The 17,101-nt window shown below is 41.5% G+C and overlaps 1 protein-coding gene across 4 annotated transcripts in view; it reads right to left on the reverse strand.

The window, feature by feature from the left end:
* Nucleotides 1-17,101, reverse strand: part of Frmd3 (FERM domain containing 3) — a 274,129-nt gene that overhangs the window by 11,861 nt on the left and 245,167 nt on the right. Inside the window, exon 1 of one of the 4 annotated variants that reach the window (XM_048331203.1) lies at nucleotides 6,631-6,854. The exons of the other annotated variants lie outside the window; for them this stretch is intronic. Coding sequence (XP_048187160.1) covers nucleotides 6,631-6,757 — 127 coding nt within the window. The 5' untranslated portion in view covers nucleotides 6,758-6,854. Of the gene's footprint in view, nucleotides 1-6,630; nucleotides 6,855-17,101 lie in introns of those variants that run through there. 4 annotated transcript variants of the gene reach the window in all.

A 17,101-nucleotide genomic window follows, 5' to 3' on the forward strand; every position in this document is an offset into this window, starting at 1 on the left:
TAAATGGAAACTTAGACAAAGACAGACGTACACCTACAGATAGAAATTGATGTTGATAGATGCTAGATAGATAGATGACAGATAAACAGAGAGACAGACAGACACAGTCTTACAGAAAGACAAGAACATCCTCCCTATCTTTCCAACTCCATCAGAAGCCTAGAACACTAACTCCCACTTAATAGTTGTCTCCTAACACCCAGGACAGGCAGTGTGTCTCCACATTCTTCTCTTTTCTTCTCATATCCTTGGTGACTTCATCCTCTGGTTTTGCATCTACTTTTGCTGACTCTCTTGACAGCCATAGTACCATCATCTTGGGTGACTTCAATATCTAGAACTTACAGGGTTGCTTCACACAGTTCTTATCCTTTTGCATTTCTATAGTCGACTGTCTATTTAAATGGTTCCCACCAAGGTCTTACATTGTTAGCGCCTGTGTGTGTTCTTTTCCTGTCCTCCTGCTCATCACTCAACCTCTGAGAGTCCACACTCCCTTGGTTCTTACTGGTTTGTAAGTTACCTCTATCCTTTTATTTGCTTCAACTTCTTCACGGTGGTCTCACTTCTCCACTCTCCTCACTCTAGACCTATATCCTCTTCTGTGATGTCTCAGTCACATGCAATGCTCTAAAGTGTTACAGCAGAATTGTATGAAGACTTCATGCAAGTCTACAAGTTGTCAGTGTCCTTTAAAATACTACCAGCCATTCCTCTAAAAGAATATTTGGTGGTCAGAGTTTGAGGGATTACAAAGTATATTATCTTCTGGACATTACCATCAACTTAAAATAGAAGCTCTCAAAACTACCTTAATTTGAATCCTGGCTTTATGCTGTTTTCTCTGTCTCTGTCTCCTCATCTGCAAAATTGTAGAAATTCTAGGACATGACAGTGTGATTTTTTGTGTAAAGGAATGCATGAGTTAATGCATGTAAAGTTCCTCAAACACTCAGTAATGTTGCTATGGACCTGTCAAACTGAGAGGTCCTAATTCTAAAAAATCAGTTTTATTTTATTTAACGTGACATTTCTCAAATTTGTTTGCCCAGAGATCTTAGAACTCAGCTTTGTTTGAGAAATGCATAGTACTGTATCTCTGATGCATGTCAAGACTAAACCATGCAATGAGCTCCATGGACACCATACATTTGGTCATAGTAACATGTATCTCAGTAAGTCCCAAACCAATATATCATCTCCCACTCAACTCACTGCCTCTTCCATCACTCCCTTTATAGATAGTGCCACCACCTTCTCCAGTCTCCCAACACAGCAATCCAAGCATTGAATAAAACTTCCTGCAGGGCACTGGTGGCTCATGCCTGTAATCAATCCTAGCTACTCAGGAGGCTGAGATCTGAAAATCACAGTTCAAAGCCAGTCAAAGGGACAGCTACTCTGTGAGACTCTTATTTCTAATTAACCAACAAAAAGCCAGAAGTGGAGCTGTGGCTCATGTGGCAGAATGCTAGCCTTGAGCACAAAAGCTCAGGAGCAACACCCTGGCTTTGAGCTAAAGCCACAGGACTTTCACAAAACCAAAACCAAACCAAAACAACAACAACAACAAAAAACAAACTCCAAAACAACACCAACACCAAAAATGCCTTAGAGCTCACATCTGTCTCTACCTCCTGTGAACACTGCCATCTTACTCACTTTCAAAGCTGTCCCTGCCTCTTCATCCTTACCACTTACCAACTGGTTGACAGAAAACAGCATCCCATCTGGTTTCCTTGATTTCAGTCTGACTTCTTGGGAATTGCTTCCAGAACAATCATTTTAGAAATGTTAATTTGTTATTTCAATCTTTTTATTAAAAAGGTTCTCCTGTCTTTTAGGCTAAATATTAAACTAAACTCCTCACTTAACACAAAAGCCTTTCCTCTATACTATACATCTGTGCTGTGTCATGTCTCTGTGCCTCTTTCTGGAATGTCCTTCACACTTAGAAGGCTTATGCTCATGTCATGTCATGTCACCTCTTTGGAAAGCTCTCTCTCCTACCTCTCACTCCCAGTGTGATGCAGATGCTTATGGAGGGGGACTTGATGATTTACACTTCATCATCTGTATTTTCTCAATTGATTAGTCTAAGGCAGCATAGCAATCCCATGTTCTTGGTAACATTTGGTTTAGAAATGGGCATACAAGCCAACTTTGAAAATGAAAATTGCCAGAGAGTGGAGCATGAGGAAGTAGCATCTGAGAAAGGACTTTCGCTTCTAAAAAGAACATTTGGAAGTAGAGACTCTTTCTGTTGTTAACACTGCAAGAACTGTGGCAGCCATCTTTTGGTTCTGATAAATGGTTACTGCTCTGAGGGAAAGCCTGGCTGTGTAGAGAGAGGAAATGAAAGTGACCCTCAGCCCTAGAGTTCTTTGTGCCTCTGGACTTGTTATCTTGGGTAACAACTCACCTTATTATTTAAACCAATGTCAACCAGGATCCCCTATTACTTGCTGTTGATGGTAGTAGCAGTTGAAATCATGCAGCTGTCCTCCTACCTTATAAATCTGTTTATCATTATAATCAGTCATTGTATTCTGCAAGTTTTATTTTTTATTATCATTTAATCTTTATCTCCAAAAGGCAAGGACTAGAAATATCTACTATAAGAATGCAGAATCTGTCAAGCAAGATAGCCATCATATATCATAGTGAAATATTGTAAGTCCCATCAAAAGACCTTCACATAAACAGGATTAATTAATGAGTTCAGTAAGGTTACAAAACTGTTTTCTTTGCATCAAAGCAAGTAGTCCACCACATGTCTGAAAAGACATTATAAAACTATAATCATGGAAGACCCTATTCAAAATAGCTAAAATCACAAACTAACATAGTCATAATATCCAGGAATATCCATCATAGGAAATATGAACATTTTTCATAAAGACAGTGGTAAAACAGAACTGAGTAATGTAAAAGAAAACTTGAAACAATGAGGGAACATAGTGATGTTCCTGGGTTTCTGGATAGGAAGCCTCCATATTTTGAAAATTTGACTCTCACTAATTTGAAATTCAATTCCAATACAAATATCGACTCATTAAAAAAAACAACAGATAACTGGAGAAAAGCCACATGAGCAATGAAAAAAAGTTGGCAGAGCAAGAATGGGTCCATGTAGACATCATTCAGTGCTGAAAAGAAAAGCCATAAAAACCCATGGAGGGATCTTAAGTGCATATGACTCAGTGAAGATAAGCAATCTCAAAAGGCTGCAGATTGTCTGATCCCAACTATTTAACATTCTGAAAATGGTTAAAAAAAATCAGTGGCTGCCAGGGATGGGAGAAGGGAGGGATGAATAGGAATAGCAGAAAGGATACTGTAGTGCTGCGTAGCTGACATTCAGTTGTTCATATCTTGGAGTGTAAGACATAGGGATGCATATGTCCGCTGTCGATTCTAGGTAATCATGTGTCAATGAAACCTTTGTCTGCCTGCCTGCCTGCCTGTCTGTCTGTCTGTCTATCACTATCATCTCCAGCCACTGCTTATAGCTCTTTTTCCTCCCAAGCCTCAGTTTTCTCCATCTGGTCAATGGGGCACAAGAGCAGCTGCCTTTAAATCTGACTTGAGGTCAGACTTAATCATGGGTTGTTGGGTGGGACCTAGCTTCCCAATGGATACAGCTGACAGCCTTCAGAAAGACAGAACATCATTCCAGGAGAAGATCCTTGTTGCTAGGAAGTTCACCTGTGAATCCAGCCTGAATCCCACATTTTTTTCTATGCAGAGTTTTCTACATGCCTTCCCTAAGAAATAGGAAGCCGCACACACGGCCTCTTCTGAACCCGGTGGGATTGTGTCTTATAGCCAATGGTTATTTACTTCCCTGGATGGCCAGTCAGCTGGCTCCACAGTGGACAGAAGCAAGCAGGCAAATCACCTGCTTCAATGTAGCAGGGCAGGAGGGTCAGGGGCTTAGAGGTTCATTGTGGGACTGATTAACTCACCCAACTTTTCACTGTTGGGTGAAGACTGCCCTTGGGGGTCCTCAACTTCCTCGGAGAGTAAATTTTTTTTTTCTGTACTTTATGTTGTGTACGTAAATTTATCTGATTTGGGGAGGGTAAGGGGAAGGAAGCACAGACATGGTGGGATGAAGGGTGAACTAATTCAGCAGTGATACTCACTAGATGCTATGTTAGAAATGAGTTTTATACAACGTGTAGGGGAGGGGACCGGGAGGGAAAAACAACTGGGAGAAAATGAGGGAAGAGGTGACACTGTTCAGAAACAAAAGGACTCATTACTGACCTATGTAACTGTAACCCCACTGTATATCACTTTTACAATAAATTTACAATAAAGATCAAAGCTGCCAATCACTAATTAGGAAGAAAAGTTTAACACCTGTAAAAACAAAGGATTAATGTTCAATTTTTTTAAAATTCCTAAAGTCTATAAGTGAAGGACAAAAAAAAATGTGCAAAGTAAATGGACAGGCAAATTTCCAGTGAAAATGACCAATGATTATTTGTGAATAGTCACATAGTGGTTGGTATCTGAGGATCATGGTTTAAAGCCAGCCTGAGGAAGAAAAGTCCACAAGACTCTTATCTCCAATTTACCACCAAAAAGCCAGAAGAGGAGTGGTAGCTTAAGTGGTAGAATGGCAGCCTTGAGTGAAAACACCAAGCAAGAGCATGAAGCCCCGTGTTCAAGTCCGAGTACCAGCACGTGCGAGCATGCGCGCACACACACACATCTATTATACAGAAATGCTTGTTTCTAAATTTATTTCATTACTATGTGCTAAAGCAAAAAAGTAAGCAATACCAATTTCCAACAATAATTTGGTGATTAAATAAGTCAATACTGAATCTCCATGTTGCATAATACAACTTGGCATTTCTTTCATGGTTCTGGTGTTTGGACTTGATAGTCAAGCTGTACCAGTCCTTTGTGCTTTAGTTATTTTGGGGATAGGGTCTTGCATTTATGCCTAAGCCAATTTAGATCATGAACATCCTATTCATGCTTCCTGCATAGCTAGGATGACAAGCATGCCCCACTGGGCTTGGCTTTAGTTAGTTAAGATTGAGTGTTACAAACTTCTCCTGGCTGGCCTTGAACTACTATCCTCCTAAGTAGCTGGGGTTGTAGGTACAAGTCACTGGATCCAGTTTATTGGCATTTTCAAAAGATACCTCTCCCACACACACACAATGGAAAATTATAAAATAGTATGCCTAAAACAATGTCATTCATGAAAAAATTCTACATCTTAGACATTGAGATATATACAAACATACACACAGAGGGAGAGGAAAGCATTCTGCATATTTGTGCTTTAAAAAATCTTTTACGATGGGGCTGGGAATGTGGCTTGGTGGTAGAGTGCTTGCCTAGCATGCATGAAGCCCTGGGTTTGATTCCTGAGTACCATATAAACAGAAAAAAAAAATCGGTAGTGGTGCTGTGGCTCAAGTGGTAGAGTGCTAGCCTTGAACAAAAAGAAGCCAGAGACAGTGCTCAGGCCCTGAGTTCAAGCACCAGGACTGTCAAAAAAATCTGTTACAGGGGCTGGGGATATGGCCTAGTGGCAAGAGAGCTTGCCTCGTATACATGAGGCCCTGGGTTCGATTCCCCAGCACCACATATACAGAAAACGGCCAGAAGAGGCACTGTGGCTCAAGTGGCAGAGTGCTAGCCTTGAGCAAAAGGAAGCCAGGGACAGTGCTCAGGCCCTGAGTCCAAGGCCCACTGGCCTCCACCAAAAAAAAAAAATCTGTTACAACCCCATTGTGGTGATGCACACCTATAATTCCAGCACTTGGGAAGCAGGAGGATCACAAGTTTACCATCAGTCTGGGCTACATCGCAAGATTTTGTCTCAAAAAATAAGTGTTTTACAACAGGAACACATCATGCATCACTTATATCATCATACAAGTATGATTAATTTCATGTCAACTCAGAAGTCAGCTCAAAAACTGTCCATAAGATATACTCAGTTCCAGACATTTTCTAAAATACATTTTGCTTGAATATATATATATATACACATATACACACATGTACATATAGTCTCCATGGCTTCTTCATATATAACCATAGTCTTTTCACATCTATAGGCTTAAACTTTAAATTTTGATTTCAATTTCTCTTTCCCCCAAGGACCATAAAACATGGCATTTACACTGAGCAGAAAATTGGCAGAATGTCAGTATGAGCCCAACTCTTTAGTAAAGCACTGCTTTGACAATAAAGGGGAGCTTTGCCTTATCCCCGACACTATCTGAGATCGTAAACCTTTAAACAATGAGGGAGTTATGTTTGATCTTCCAATCATCTCTGATTACTGAGCAATCTGGAGGAACACATGCCACTCCCTGCTGCCAGCAAGCATTGACTAACAAATATAATTTGTCTTTTTGACAGCTTAGTGCCTTTTATTTGAACTACGGATCAAGCCCTCCTATTCCCTCTAGCACTTGCCCATTCCCTCTCTCTCCTGCCTGTCTCTGTTTAAGCCCTCCTCTTTCCCATCCTTATCAAAAACTTGGACACCACATCCCCCTTTGGCTTCTCAGAGTTGCCAGCAGTGAGCAGATAGCTGGAAGCACGCCCCTTCTCTAGACTTGGGATGACAGCCCAGGGCATGGCACATACCGGCATTTCGAGCTGTGACCTTAGCGCTGTGTCTCAGCAGACGGACAAACACATTACTGCTACAGTGGTTCACCATATGCAACTGGAGGCTTCGTCGAGTCTGGATCTTGACCAAACATTTTGCCATATTTATTATGCCGAGCTCCCTAGGTCTTCTCTGCCCGTCACGGCCCAAGGCAGCCACAGCCAGCCATAGCAGTTTTGACCTTTCTTTAACTGTCCATTCTGTTTTAAAGGACTGAGGCAGGGCACACTGACAGTGAATCAAATGTCAGGTTCACACAGCCAACAGAAATAACTCATGAGAGATAGGCATGCAGCAGGGAGGAGGGAGGAGGAGGCTATTTTTAGACTCTCTACTCACTCTTCTAACAAACAATGAAATCGTATGCATCAGCCTTGCCCAGCCTTTCCAAACCCATGCAGACCAGGGAACTCAGCCAAATGTCTCTTGAGGTCCCAAGACTCAAATGCCCCCATGATCAGACAACAGTGGGGTAACTCCACAAAAAGGAAATATAGCCCACAATAAAAATATTTATTAAACCTTCAGTAAACTCTAGATGAGATGTCCAATAGAAATAAAAAATATAATGCCAGACATAATTTTTAAAAAGGGAAATAACAACCTGGCACCAATGGTTATGCCTATAATCCTAGCTACTCAGGAGGCTGAGATTTGAGGGGCACAGATTGAAGCCAGCCCAGGCAGGAAAGTCCGTGAGACTCTTATCCCCAATACCAAAAAGATGAACATGAAGCTGCAGCTCAAGTAGCAAGAGTGCCAGCCTTGAGCAAAATAGCTCAGGGACAGTGCTTGTGTCCTGAGTTCAAGCCCCAGGACCAGCACCAAAACAGAAAGAAAAGGCATTTTAAAAGTAAATATATTGCAATTCATTTTAATAACCTACTTTATCTGGAATTAAGGTATTCAAAGTAGTATCCATTCAACATGTAACTGTCTAACATGACGAAGGAGATCGTTTGCATTCTTTCAGGAGAATGCATTAGACTCCTGTGTATGAGGGCCAGTTTTGCTGGGGGTGTTCAGCAGCGACATGAGGTGGAAACAGGGGACAGCACAGCTCTCAGTTGCTCCATCAACATTCTCACAGCAAGGCTAACATTCCTTCCATCTTGCAGACAAGGCTTATTGTATTCTTGACTATCATAGATAAGGCTTAGGTTAAAGATGTATCCTTGACTCAACAAAAATATGACCAAATCCATACATAGTGAGTGGCAAAGCCATGATTTGAAACTCAAAATCCAAATAAGATCCATTGACTTTGGGGGAAAGACGTTATCAGGAGGACAACTGAGCGTAGGTGGGTTTGAGGTCTAGTGTCAATTCTCAGGAAGCAAACTGTCTTCATTTCTCAGGACAAGTGATAAGTTAAAACAAAAATTCAGCTCCTTAATTACTGTGCCTGACACACTGTCTTTCATTTACATTTCTATGTCGTATTTTTTCCTCACCTTGACTTTTAGAAGAAAGAAATCTCTCTCACATTAATTGCACTTTTCTATTTTAAATAGCAATTGCTGCCAAAAGATGATCTAATAAAATGTTCTATTTACTTGCCTAACGAAGCAAATGGTTACATTCAGAACTGTCAACTGGGATTCTGCATTGTTCTACTTCACTGTGGAAATATAAACTGATTTAGAATATCTGGACTGAAGCTTAGCAATACAGATGGAGTTTCACAAGTATGTCCACTTTAACCCAGGAATTACATTTTGAGAAATCTCTGAGAAAATAGTCAGAAATTCTCAGCTTCAACAGGAAAGTGGTGAAATAGATGTGGTGGTTGAACCCTGTACAGTCATTAAAATTCCTGCTTAGAGGAATTTAGTGATGTGAGGAAATGGTTGCAATATATTACTAAATAGGAAAAGCATATTTAAATAATGTGACCTCAGCTGTGTAAAAATGCATACAGAAAAATAAAATAAGACCAAATATTAAGCCCTGGAAGGAGGGAAGGGCATGGCCAGCTAGGCCCAGCGACTTGAGATGGGGGAGTTCACATTTGGAGACACTTTATTCTCTCTCAGAGGTTATCAATCCCAGCTCCTACTCCCAAGAGGAAGTCTGTTTCCCAACTTGAGCTCAAAACTTCAAACTCTTAAAGCTGAAACTGTCAACCTAAAAAGTTACTAAACCTGCACCCTTTGTAGTTCCCCTTATGAAATAATTCTGAGGAGCATTCCCACATACAAAACAGACATACTGACCTAGAGGCATGGCCCCCAGATGGTACCCATGAATCCTCTCTCACTTGCCACCAGTGGTGGTTCTTAAGTACTGCTGAATATCTTTGGTACTGAGAAACAAATTTGAAAACCAGGGCTACTTTGTAGTAACTCAGATGGAGAACTTCCATGGTTAATAAGGCCATGGGCCTGCTCTCAAACATGAAGAAATTTCCCTTTGGCCTGCTTAGAGATTATATAAATGAGTCAGATAAATTGAACAAAGTTTGGCCCAAAGGTACTTCTATACACTAGATTCTTGATATTCACAGATATATAGTTCCAAGGAGATAATCACTGAAGAAATACCTCACACTCAGTATTGCATTTTGCCTAGATGCTTGGTTGACTGGTTGTTGTTTTTTTTATCATTGTTTTGTTTTTTTTGTGTGCTGATCCTGGGGTTTCGACTCACGTTCTGGGCACTGTCCCTGAACTTTTGTGTTCAAAGCTAGTGCTCTACCACTTGAGCCACACCTCCACTTTGGCTTGCTTTGATAAGAGTCTCAAGGATTTTCCTGCCTGGACTGGCTTCAAACTGCAATCCTCAGATCTACCTGAGATAGGATTGCAGGTGTGAACCATTTGGCACCTGAGTCCTGGATTTATTTTTCCCGTTGTAACACCTGACTTCCTCTGAAGACATGCTTGCTGCCTTTCAACAAATCTCAAGTTTTTACCTCATGACTTAAACTGAGCACACCCACTTTACTTTGCTGTGGGGGAGTCATAGTTCTTTTTTTTTTTTCTGGTACTGGGGATCGAACCCAGGACATTGCACTTGCTAGGCAAGCGCTTTGCCACTGAGCTACATACCAGCCCAAGGGTGGGGGGGGGGGTGGTCATATTTCCACAAATATAAGGACAGGGAAACTCAGCAGATCCCACAATGGTTTCAATTCAATGACAATAATGGATTGACTGAAAAATTCTTCACATCCACTAAAACTGCACAATGAGTGAGTGGGAATTTAAATATTTTGTTTTTGAAATCTCTTTTGATTTTTCAAAATTTATTATTTTTTGCCCTTGTGTTAAAAACCACATGTAGCAAATTCATGAGTAAGATGGGCTTACTGTACAAGTTGTAGATTGAGTTTAAAGGATTCTTTCATCTGAAACATAATGATATGTAAACAAACTAATGCACTCTTGTGACAGCCAAGTCTTAGCCAATCACAAGGGCCAACTGTTCAGACCATATTCACATAAGACAGGAGCTGTAACCAATCAAGCCATTTCTCTCCTGGGATAAGCATGTTTTCCAAAACCAAAACAGAAAGCAAAGAGAAACAACAGCACATTTTATTCTCATTCTTTTCCAGGAGGACAGTAATTCTTCTTTAATCCTCAAGCATAAACCCTCACCATACTTTCAATTATCTTTCCTCCCTTTCATTATGGTTACATTATTATTATAGACTATCATTTTGTTATTTTTTAACTACATTCAGTTACTACACTTTTCATTTTCCCCTCTCTTGAAATTTGTTCTTCTCTATGTTAATTTTCAGAGCTCTTAAGCAAACACTTTTACTCTTCCTCTTGTGGATTATTTGCTTTGGTTAAGTGAAAGAGAATGAAGCAGGGCATTCTGTGTGGTCCCAGCCACTTCTCTCTGCCTAACTCTGCCCAAATATGTGGCTTTCTTGGTAAAGGAAGAAGAGGGAGGCAGTGATGTGCACTGGTCCAAAGGTCTGCATACCACTGAGCTAAGTGTTGCTCTTGTTTGGTCCACTGTGCTCCAGAGAATATCATTCATATGCCCTTAAACAATTCTCCTGGTGTGGGGTGGGGTGGGGCTGGGGGGGGGGTAGATCTTGGAATTCATGTCAGGGCAGTGGCAAGAGAACAAAGAAAGCAGAGGATTATGAAGAGAATCCATTTTTCATAATGAGAGGCCAGAAGCACTGCCAAATCAGGTAGAATACAAAGAGGGGGCCTAGAGTTTAGTTCAGCAGTAAGAACTGCTACTGAAACAAATGCAGACATAGATTTGTGTAAGTCATTCAACTTGGCTAACTTGGTGGGCAAATGGAAATTATTGGAAAATTTGGAGCCTTAGTGCCTCAGTTGTAAAAATGAAGACAAGACCTCCTCTCTGGGTTTGAATGACAAGGAAATGAGACAGGAATTCCAAGTGCCTGCCATAGTGCAGGTTTCTCATTAACAAACCAGAACTTGACAAATGGTTGTGGAAAACATGGCTTTAAATCACAGGCTCAGGAGGTATCTTTGGGTTCTATGCCAGGCTGTTCCATTTTTTAATCTCAAATTCAGTCACCATGGCTGTAAGATGAGCTTTCTAAAGGCATGTGTCTCCACAGATCATTGTTAAGAAGAATCAAGTTAATAGCCAGAATATGCTCAGATCAGTGCCGTGCCATGAATTATTGTAATAGGGAGGTCAGATCTGGCCAGTGCCATCATTAACTGTGGAGGGACTTCAGGTTGACTCCAGCTCAGATTAGAGCAAAAGCCAACTCCATCTTCACTAAGCTCTCCCACACCCTATCCAGGGAAGCTCCCCTTTATTATGATAAGTTATGTAAATTGACCACCTGAGGCTTGGGAGCTTCAAGGAAACCTGTGCTCTCCCATGGGTAGGTGTATCCACCTGATGTCAAATCCATGTGCCCTCCAGAATGGGCGTATCCACCAGATGTCAAATCTACATGCCAAATTCTAACTAGAATGATAGGTTGGTCCAAATAGATACTATGAGACAGACTGTACCTCTATTGGCCACCTGCGTGCGGCCTAACATGCTCTGTAAGTGCTGTATCTTCATTGGCCACCTGCGTGTGGCAAGTTTGACTGTGATGTTTGCCTTATAACCAGGCTGGAAGGCCACATGGGCATGCGGTTCTGGATCCCAAGTCTGGGCCCCGACCCTGCACACGTGGTCGGCAGTTTCGGCTTCCGAGTCTGGGCTGCGACCAAGGCCAGTTGGTTCACTTTTTGTTCACTTTTTACTTCCCCAATAAACCCATCTTTTTATCATCTTGTAGCTGGAGACTGTGTGGTGGACTCTTGGGGGAACCAGGAATCCCCTCTGTTGGAGGAGGACCCGTTTCACTGTAGCGAACCCCCACTTTACTTCATTATTACTCAATGAATGTTAGTGAAATTTTCAACACATTCCTTTGTCTCTTGTAACAGTTCAAGAGAAGGATAATACAGATCTTAAAAGTCTAGATTTCTACTCCTGTCCTGTGGAGCACACCTGGAAGTCAACTAGCTGGCCCCGCCTGTTTCTCAGTCTTGGGGCCACGTGTGGCTAAGATGGCGGCGCCTAACAACAATGTGCAGCTGCTACAAGTGTCTTTGGTTATAACCCGGAGGCAGTTCTGTGGGCTGTGACGCCCTGGCTCTTCCGCCTTTGATGGACAGCTCACCCCTCCCCTTCCTGCCAATCTTAGACCTGATTGGTTCCTGTGCCTTATATTAGTGGCACGTACTTCCCCCCAAAATGAGATCTTGCGCCGACAAGACTCCCAGGCCGTCTGATTGTCCTCCAGTGAGGGAGAGCTGGGTACCGGCAGCCTGCCGACCCTTTCCTTTCTTGGCTCGTCCGGGTCAGAGTGTGCCCTTCCCCGTCTCTCCTGTGGGTCGGGGGAGCATGGGGGGGGGGAGGGGAAGGGGGGGCTAGAGACTCCAACACTGTTCACCATCTGTCCCTTTAACACACCATTACTAGTTACTTCTTCCTAGATAACATAGTATTGGCAGCTGTTAAGAGTTTACCTGGCCAGCCTGCTACCTTGGGGAAATTATATCAGCTCACAGAACTGCACTGCAAAATTGTGATGACAGTGGTGTTTATATAACATGATATCCTGATAGGTTGTAGCACCTAACGAATGCTAACTGTAATTGCACCAATACTATGTATTTATTAGATGTTTGGGCAACTAACATGTTTCACAGAGGTTGAAAACTTTTCAGTTGAATATCTAAGAGACACAATTCTCAAGGAAGTAAGGGCTCTTTCAAGTAACAAAACATTCATTTTGTATTCCCTTTCAAGCTAGCTGTTATTTTAAATTTTATGCTGGAAATGTGCCACACACAAATGAAAAGAAGAAAACCAAAGGCTTCTTTTTGAAATCATAGTGCCATATGCTGCCTCATTCATTTACCACATTTATAAAGAAGAGAGCTAAACTTTTGCTTTCAAACACAGATGAGTAATCCAAAAGGACCTGTTTAAGAATAGCAAAATCTGGTGGGGGAAGGGCAGGGAGTTATGATAGAACAGTTTTGTGGAGTAAGCTTAGATGTCATTTCACCTTGTTTTGCAGAAGAGGAAATTAAATGGAAGTAGTGTTAGTGGTCAGAACATGCTGGAGAACTGTAAATGTTCACCAAATTGAATACATGAATAAATGAATGAACTTACTGTCCAGTGCTCTTCTCAGCACCTCAGAACCCCTACAAATGTTGTGGCCTGTGTCCACCCAAGTGGCATCTATTCTCCATGTAAATGGCCACTATAAAATGCTTAAATGACAGTGACACAGCATCCATCAAACATCTTGGCAAAGGCCAAAGCCTACTTGGGTGACTAATGCTGCTTCACCAAGTGCTAGACCAGAAGCATGTAAAATGATGCATCACTGCGGTAACCAGAGAAGATAGATCTCACATCTATTTTAGGCACCTGGAACTTTGACATGAACAGGGACTTCAAAGTTGCAGAAACACATCCCTTCTTTTCTTCTTTGCAAACTCATCGCTAAGATCTTATGTGCTAGTTTCCAAATTATAAGTATGCCTACTTGCTAATAAATGGCATATTTGTTGAGAAATTTGATATGTATATAGCTGTCTTTACTTATTATATTTTACAAGAAAATGATACAAATAAGTAGTGGAAGGGTTTCCTCCTCCAGCCCAGTGGGTCTCTGCAGGAGCCTACTGCATGTGCACCTGACCTGAAACCCAGGGCTCTATAGCCTCTAGTTCACCATCAGCCAAACCAACCACAGAAGGTTATGGTTATGGTTATGACACTGAGTTGGCTTTCCAGCAGTTGCTCCTGGATACCAGCCTGGTGCTAACTGACCAGAGCATCTCATGTGGACCCTGCCCAATTACTGCAGACTATCCACCATTATTGGCCCACATAAAGGGTCACTGTCCCACACTGCCCATGGCTCTCTTCCACATGAGGGACCCTGAGTCTTAAAAGAAAGAAATGTGGGAAAGGGTAGGAGATGAACTTGGATAACTGAAAGAACATCTACTCAACACTTGTTGCCATCCAACTAACCAAAAATGCTAGAACACAGAGCCTCAGGATGACTGGTGAATACTTCCCAGGCTCTTAGAAAGCCTCTGCTTTCTTTCTTTCTTTGTTTGTTTTTAAATTTTTATTGTCAAACTATGTACAGAGAGGTTACAGTTTCATACGTAAGGCATTGGATACATTTTTGTACTGTTACCTCTTCCCTCATTCCCCCTGCTCTCCCTTTCCCTTTCCCCCCATGAGTTGTTCAGTTGATTTACACCAAACAGTTTCACAAGTATTTCTTTTGTAGTCATTTGTCTTTTTACCCTGTGTCTCTCATTTTGGTATTCCCTTTCAGTTTCCCAATTGCCCCCTCAACAAGTGGGCTAAAGACTTAAAAAGAGACTCCTCTGATGAGGAAATGAGAATGGCCAAGTAACATATGAAAAAGTGCTCTACATCACTGGCCATAAAAGAAATGCAAATCAAAACAACATTGAGATTCCACCTCACCCCAGTAAGAATGTCCTGTATCAAGAAAACTAACAATGACAAATGTTGGAGGGCATGTGGCCAAAAGGGAACCCTCGTTCATTGTTGGTGGGAATGTAAACTGGTTCAGCCACTCTTGGAAAGCTGTATGGAGATTCCTCAGAAGGCTAAGCATAGAGCTCCCCTATGACCCAGCAGCCCCACTTTTGGGCATCTACCCAAAAGACCACAAACAAGAACACACTAAAGCCACCAGCACAAAAATGTTTATCGCAGCACAATTTGTCATAGCTAGAATATGGAACCAACCCAGATGCCCCTCAGTAGATGAATGGATCAGGAAAATGTGGTACATATACACAATGGAATTTTATGCCTCTATCAGAAAGAATGACATTGCCTCATTTGTAAGGAAATGGAAGGACTTGGAAAAAATTATACTAAGTGAAGTGAGCCAGACCCAAAGAAACATGGACTCTATGGTCTCCCTCATAGGGAATAATTAGCACAGGTTTAGGCTAGTCACAGTAGAGGATCACAAGAGCCCAATAGCTATATCCTTATGAACACATAAGAAATGAAATGAACTCCATGTTATGGAAACAACTGTTCTATCACTGTTGTAATTACTTTCAACATGTGATGTGAAACCGTAGCTTCTATTGTTGATGATTCTCTTGTATCCCCTTCCTGTGGTTGTACCTGCACTATCTCTGTATCTTATCTCAGTACATTGGAAACCGTGTATACTGGTATTAGAACAAAGCCTCTGTTTTCTAAAGATAATGAGGTAAGTAGTTTTTCTTTTTTACTTCTTTGCTGTGATTTCTTAGAGAGTGGTGAAAGTGTTATTTGTCTAAGAGCCAAGCAGACCATGTTCTGTTGGTCACAGTTGGTCATACTCACAGTGCTCTCTGGTTTAAATCCCAGCCCTCAAGAACTGTGGCTCGATTACATCATAGTATACACAATTGACACATTTTTTAAAAAAAAGAAAAAAACCCTGGACAAATCATTTAAAGTAATTAATTACTAATAGATAAGTTAACATCCAAATGCCAGCTTGAGCAAGAGTGATGGTTTAGAAACTTCACTACTGAGCTACTAAACCAACCACCCCTAACATGGATCATAAGCAGATGAATAGTTAGAACTAGCCCCAGAATGAACTCTTCCATATTTAACGAATTCAACTTTAAAATCAGAACATGGTTTCCGGAAGGCAGTGAGAGGTCCTGTGGGGAATCTGTTTCCCACAGCCTGGCTCTGCTGAGTTCTATTTGCTGCAGTATGCTTGGTGCCCAGTCTTTCACCCGCCATTCTACTGTGTCCTCAAGGAGCCCCCAGGTCCTCTTGTGCTCTGGTAGAAGACCAAAGGCTTGTATGCAGCCCTGAATATGTGGCAGCTTTTCTCACTGAATCCCAGAGCTCCCCCATATTTACATACAATGTTGTCTTTGTGTGTGGGAGGGGAGGGGATTCTGGGATTGAAACTATGGCCATAGAGTAAAGACTAGGCACTTTCTCTATCTACCATTAAGCTACATCCCAGCCATATTGTTTTTATTATTTGATTTATGTACAAAATAAATGCAATTCTTAGTTATTAAGTTTTTGCAAGACTGAAATAAGCGGTTTTACATTTGTTTCATGTCATCTAAGATACCTAGGCCAGGAATTAGAGAGCCTGGACACAATTCCAGCACCAATACTTACCCAAGTATGAGATTTAGGGTGATCATCTCACCTCTCAACCATCCATTTAGAAGGATCCTGAGAGAAGGTGCTAGATCAGGGCCTTTTGAAAATCAAGGCCCAGATTGTAAATCAAGACACAAAATCAAGGATATTATGTAAATACTTATATAATTATTTAAAACTTGACTGCTTCCTCCAAGGCCAGGAATAAATAGGGGCTGGACTGGACTGGCAATGAGCTGTAACTCTGCTAACCACTCCCTGTACAAGCCTATCTTCAATGTTCCCCATAATCTATGAAAAATAATCTTGTCCCCAACTTCCCAAGTTTGTTTGTTTGTTTGTTTGCAAGTCCTGGGGCTAGGACTCAGGGCCTGAGCACTGTCCCTGGCTTCTTTTTCTCAAGGCTAGCACTCTACCACTTGAGCCACAGGGCCACTTCTGGCTTTTTCTGTTTATATGGTGCTGAGGAATTGAACTCAGGGTTTCATGTATACAAGGCAAGCACTCTACTGCTAAGCTACCCAGACCCTAAGCTATTCTTATTTCCTCATCAGAGAAGTCTCTTTTTAAGTTGTTAGCCCACTTTTTGAGGGGGCTATTGGTTCTCTGTGGTTTTGTTTTAGAAGAATGTAAGTTTTTTAGTTCTGCCTTTATTTTAGATATGAGGCCTTTCTCCATTGTATGACCGGTAAAGAACTTTCCCCATTCTGTGGGATTTCTGTTTATCTTGCAAGCTATGTCCTTTGCCCTGCAGAAGCTCTGCAGTTGTATGCAGTCCCATTTGTC

Source organism: Perognathus longimembris, chromosome 1 (assembly GCF_023159225.1).
Source record: "Perognathus longimembris pacificus isolate PPM17 chromosome 1, ASM2315922v1, whole genome shotgun sequence".
Classification (NCBI taxonomy): domain Eukaryota; kingdom Metazoa; phylum Chordata; class Mammalia; order Rodentia; family Heteromyidae; genus Perognathus; species Perognathus longimembris.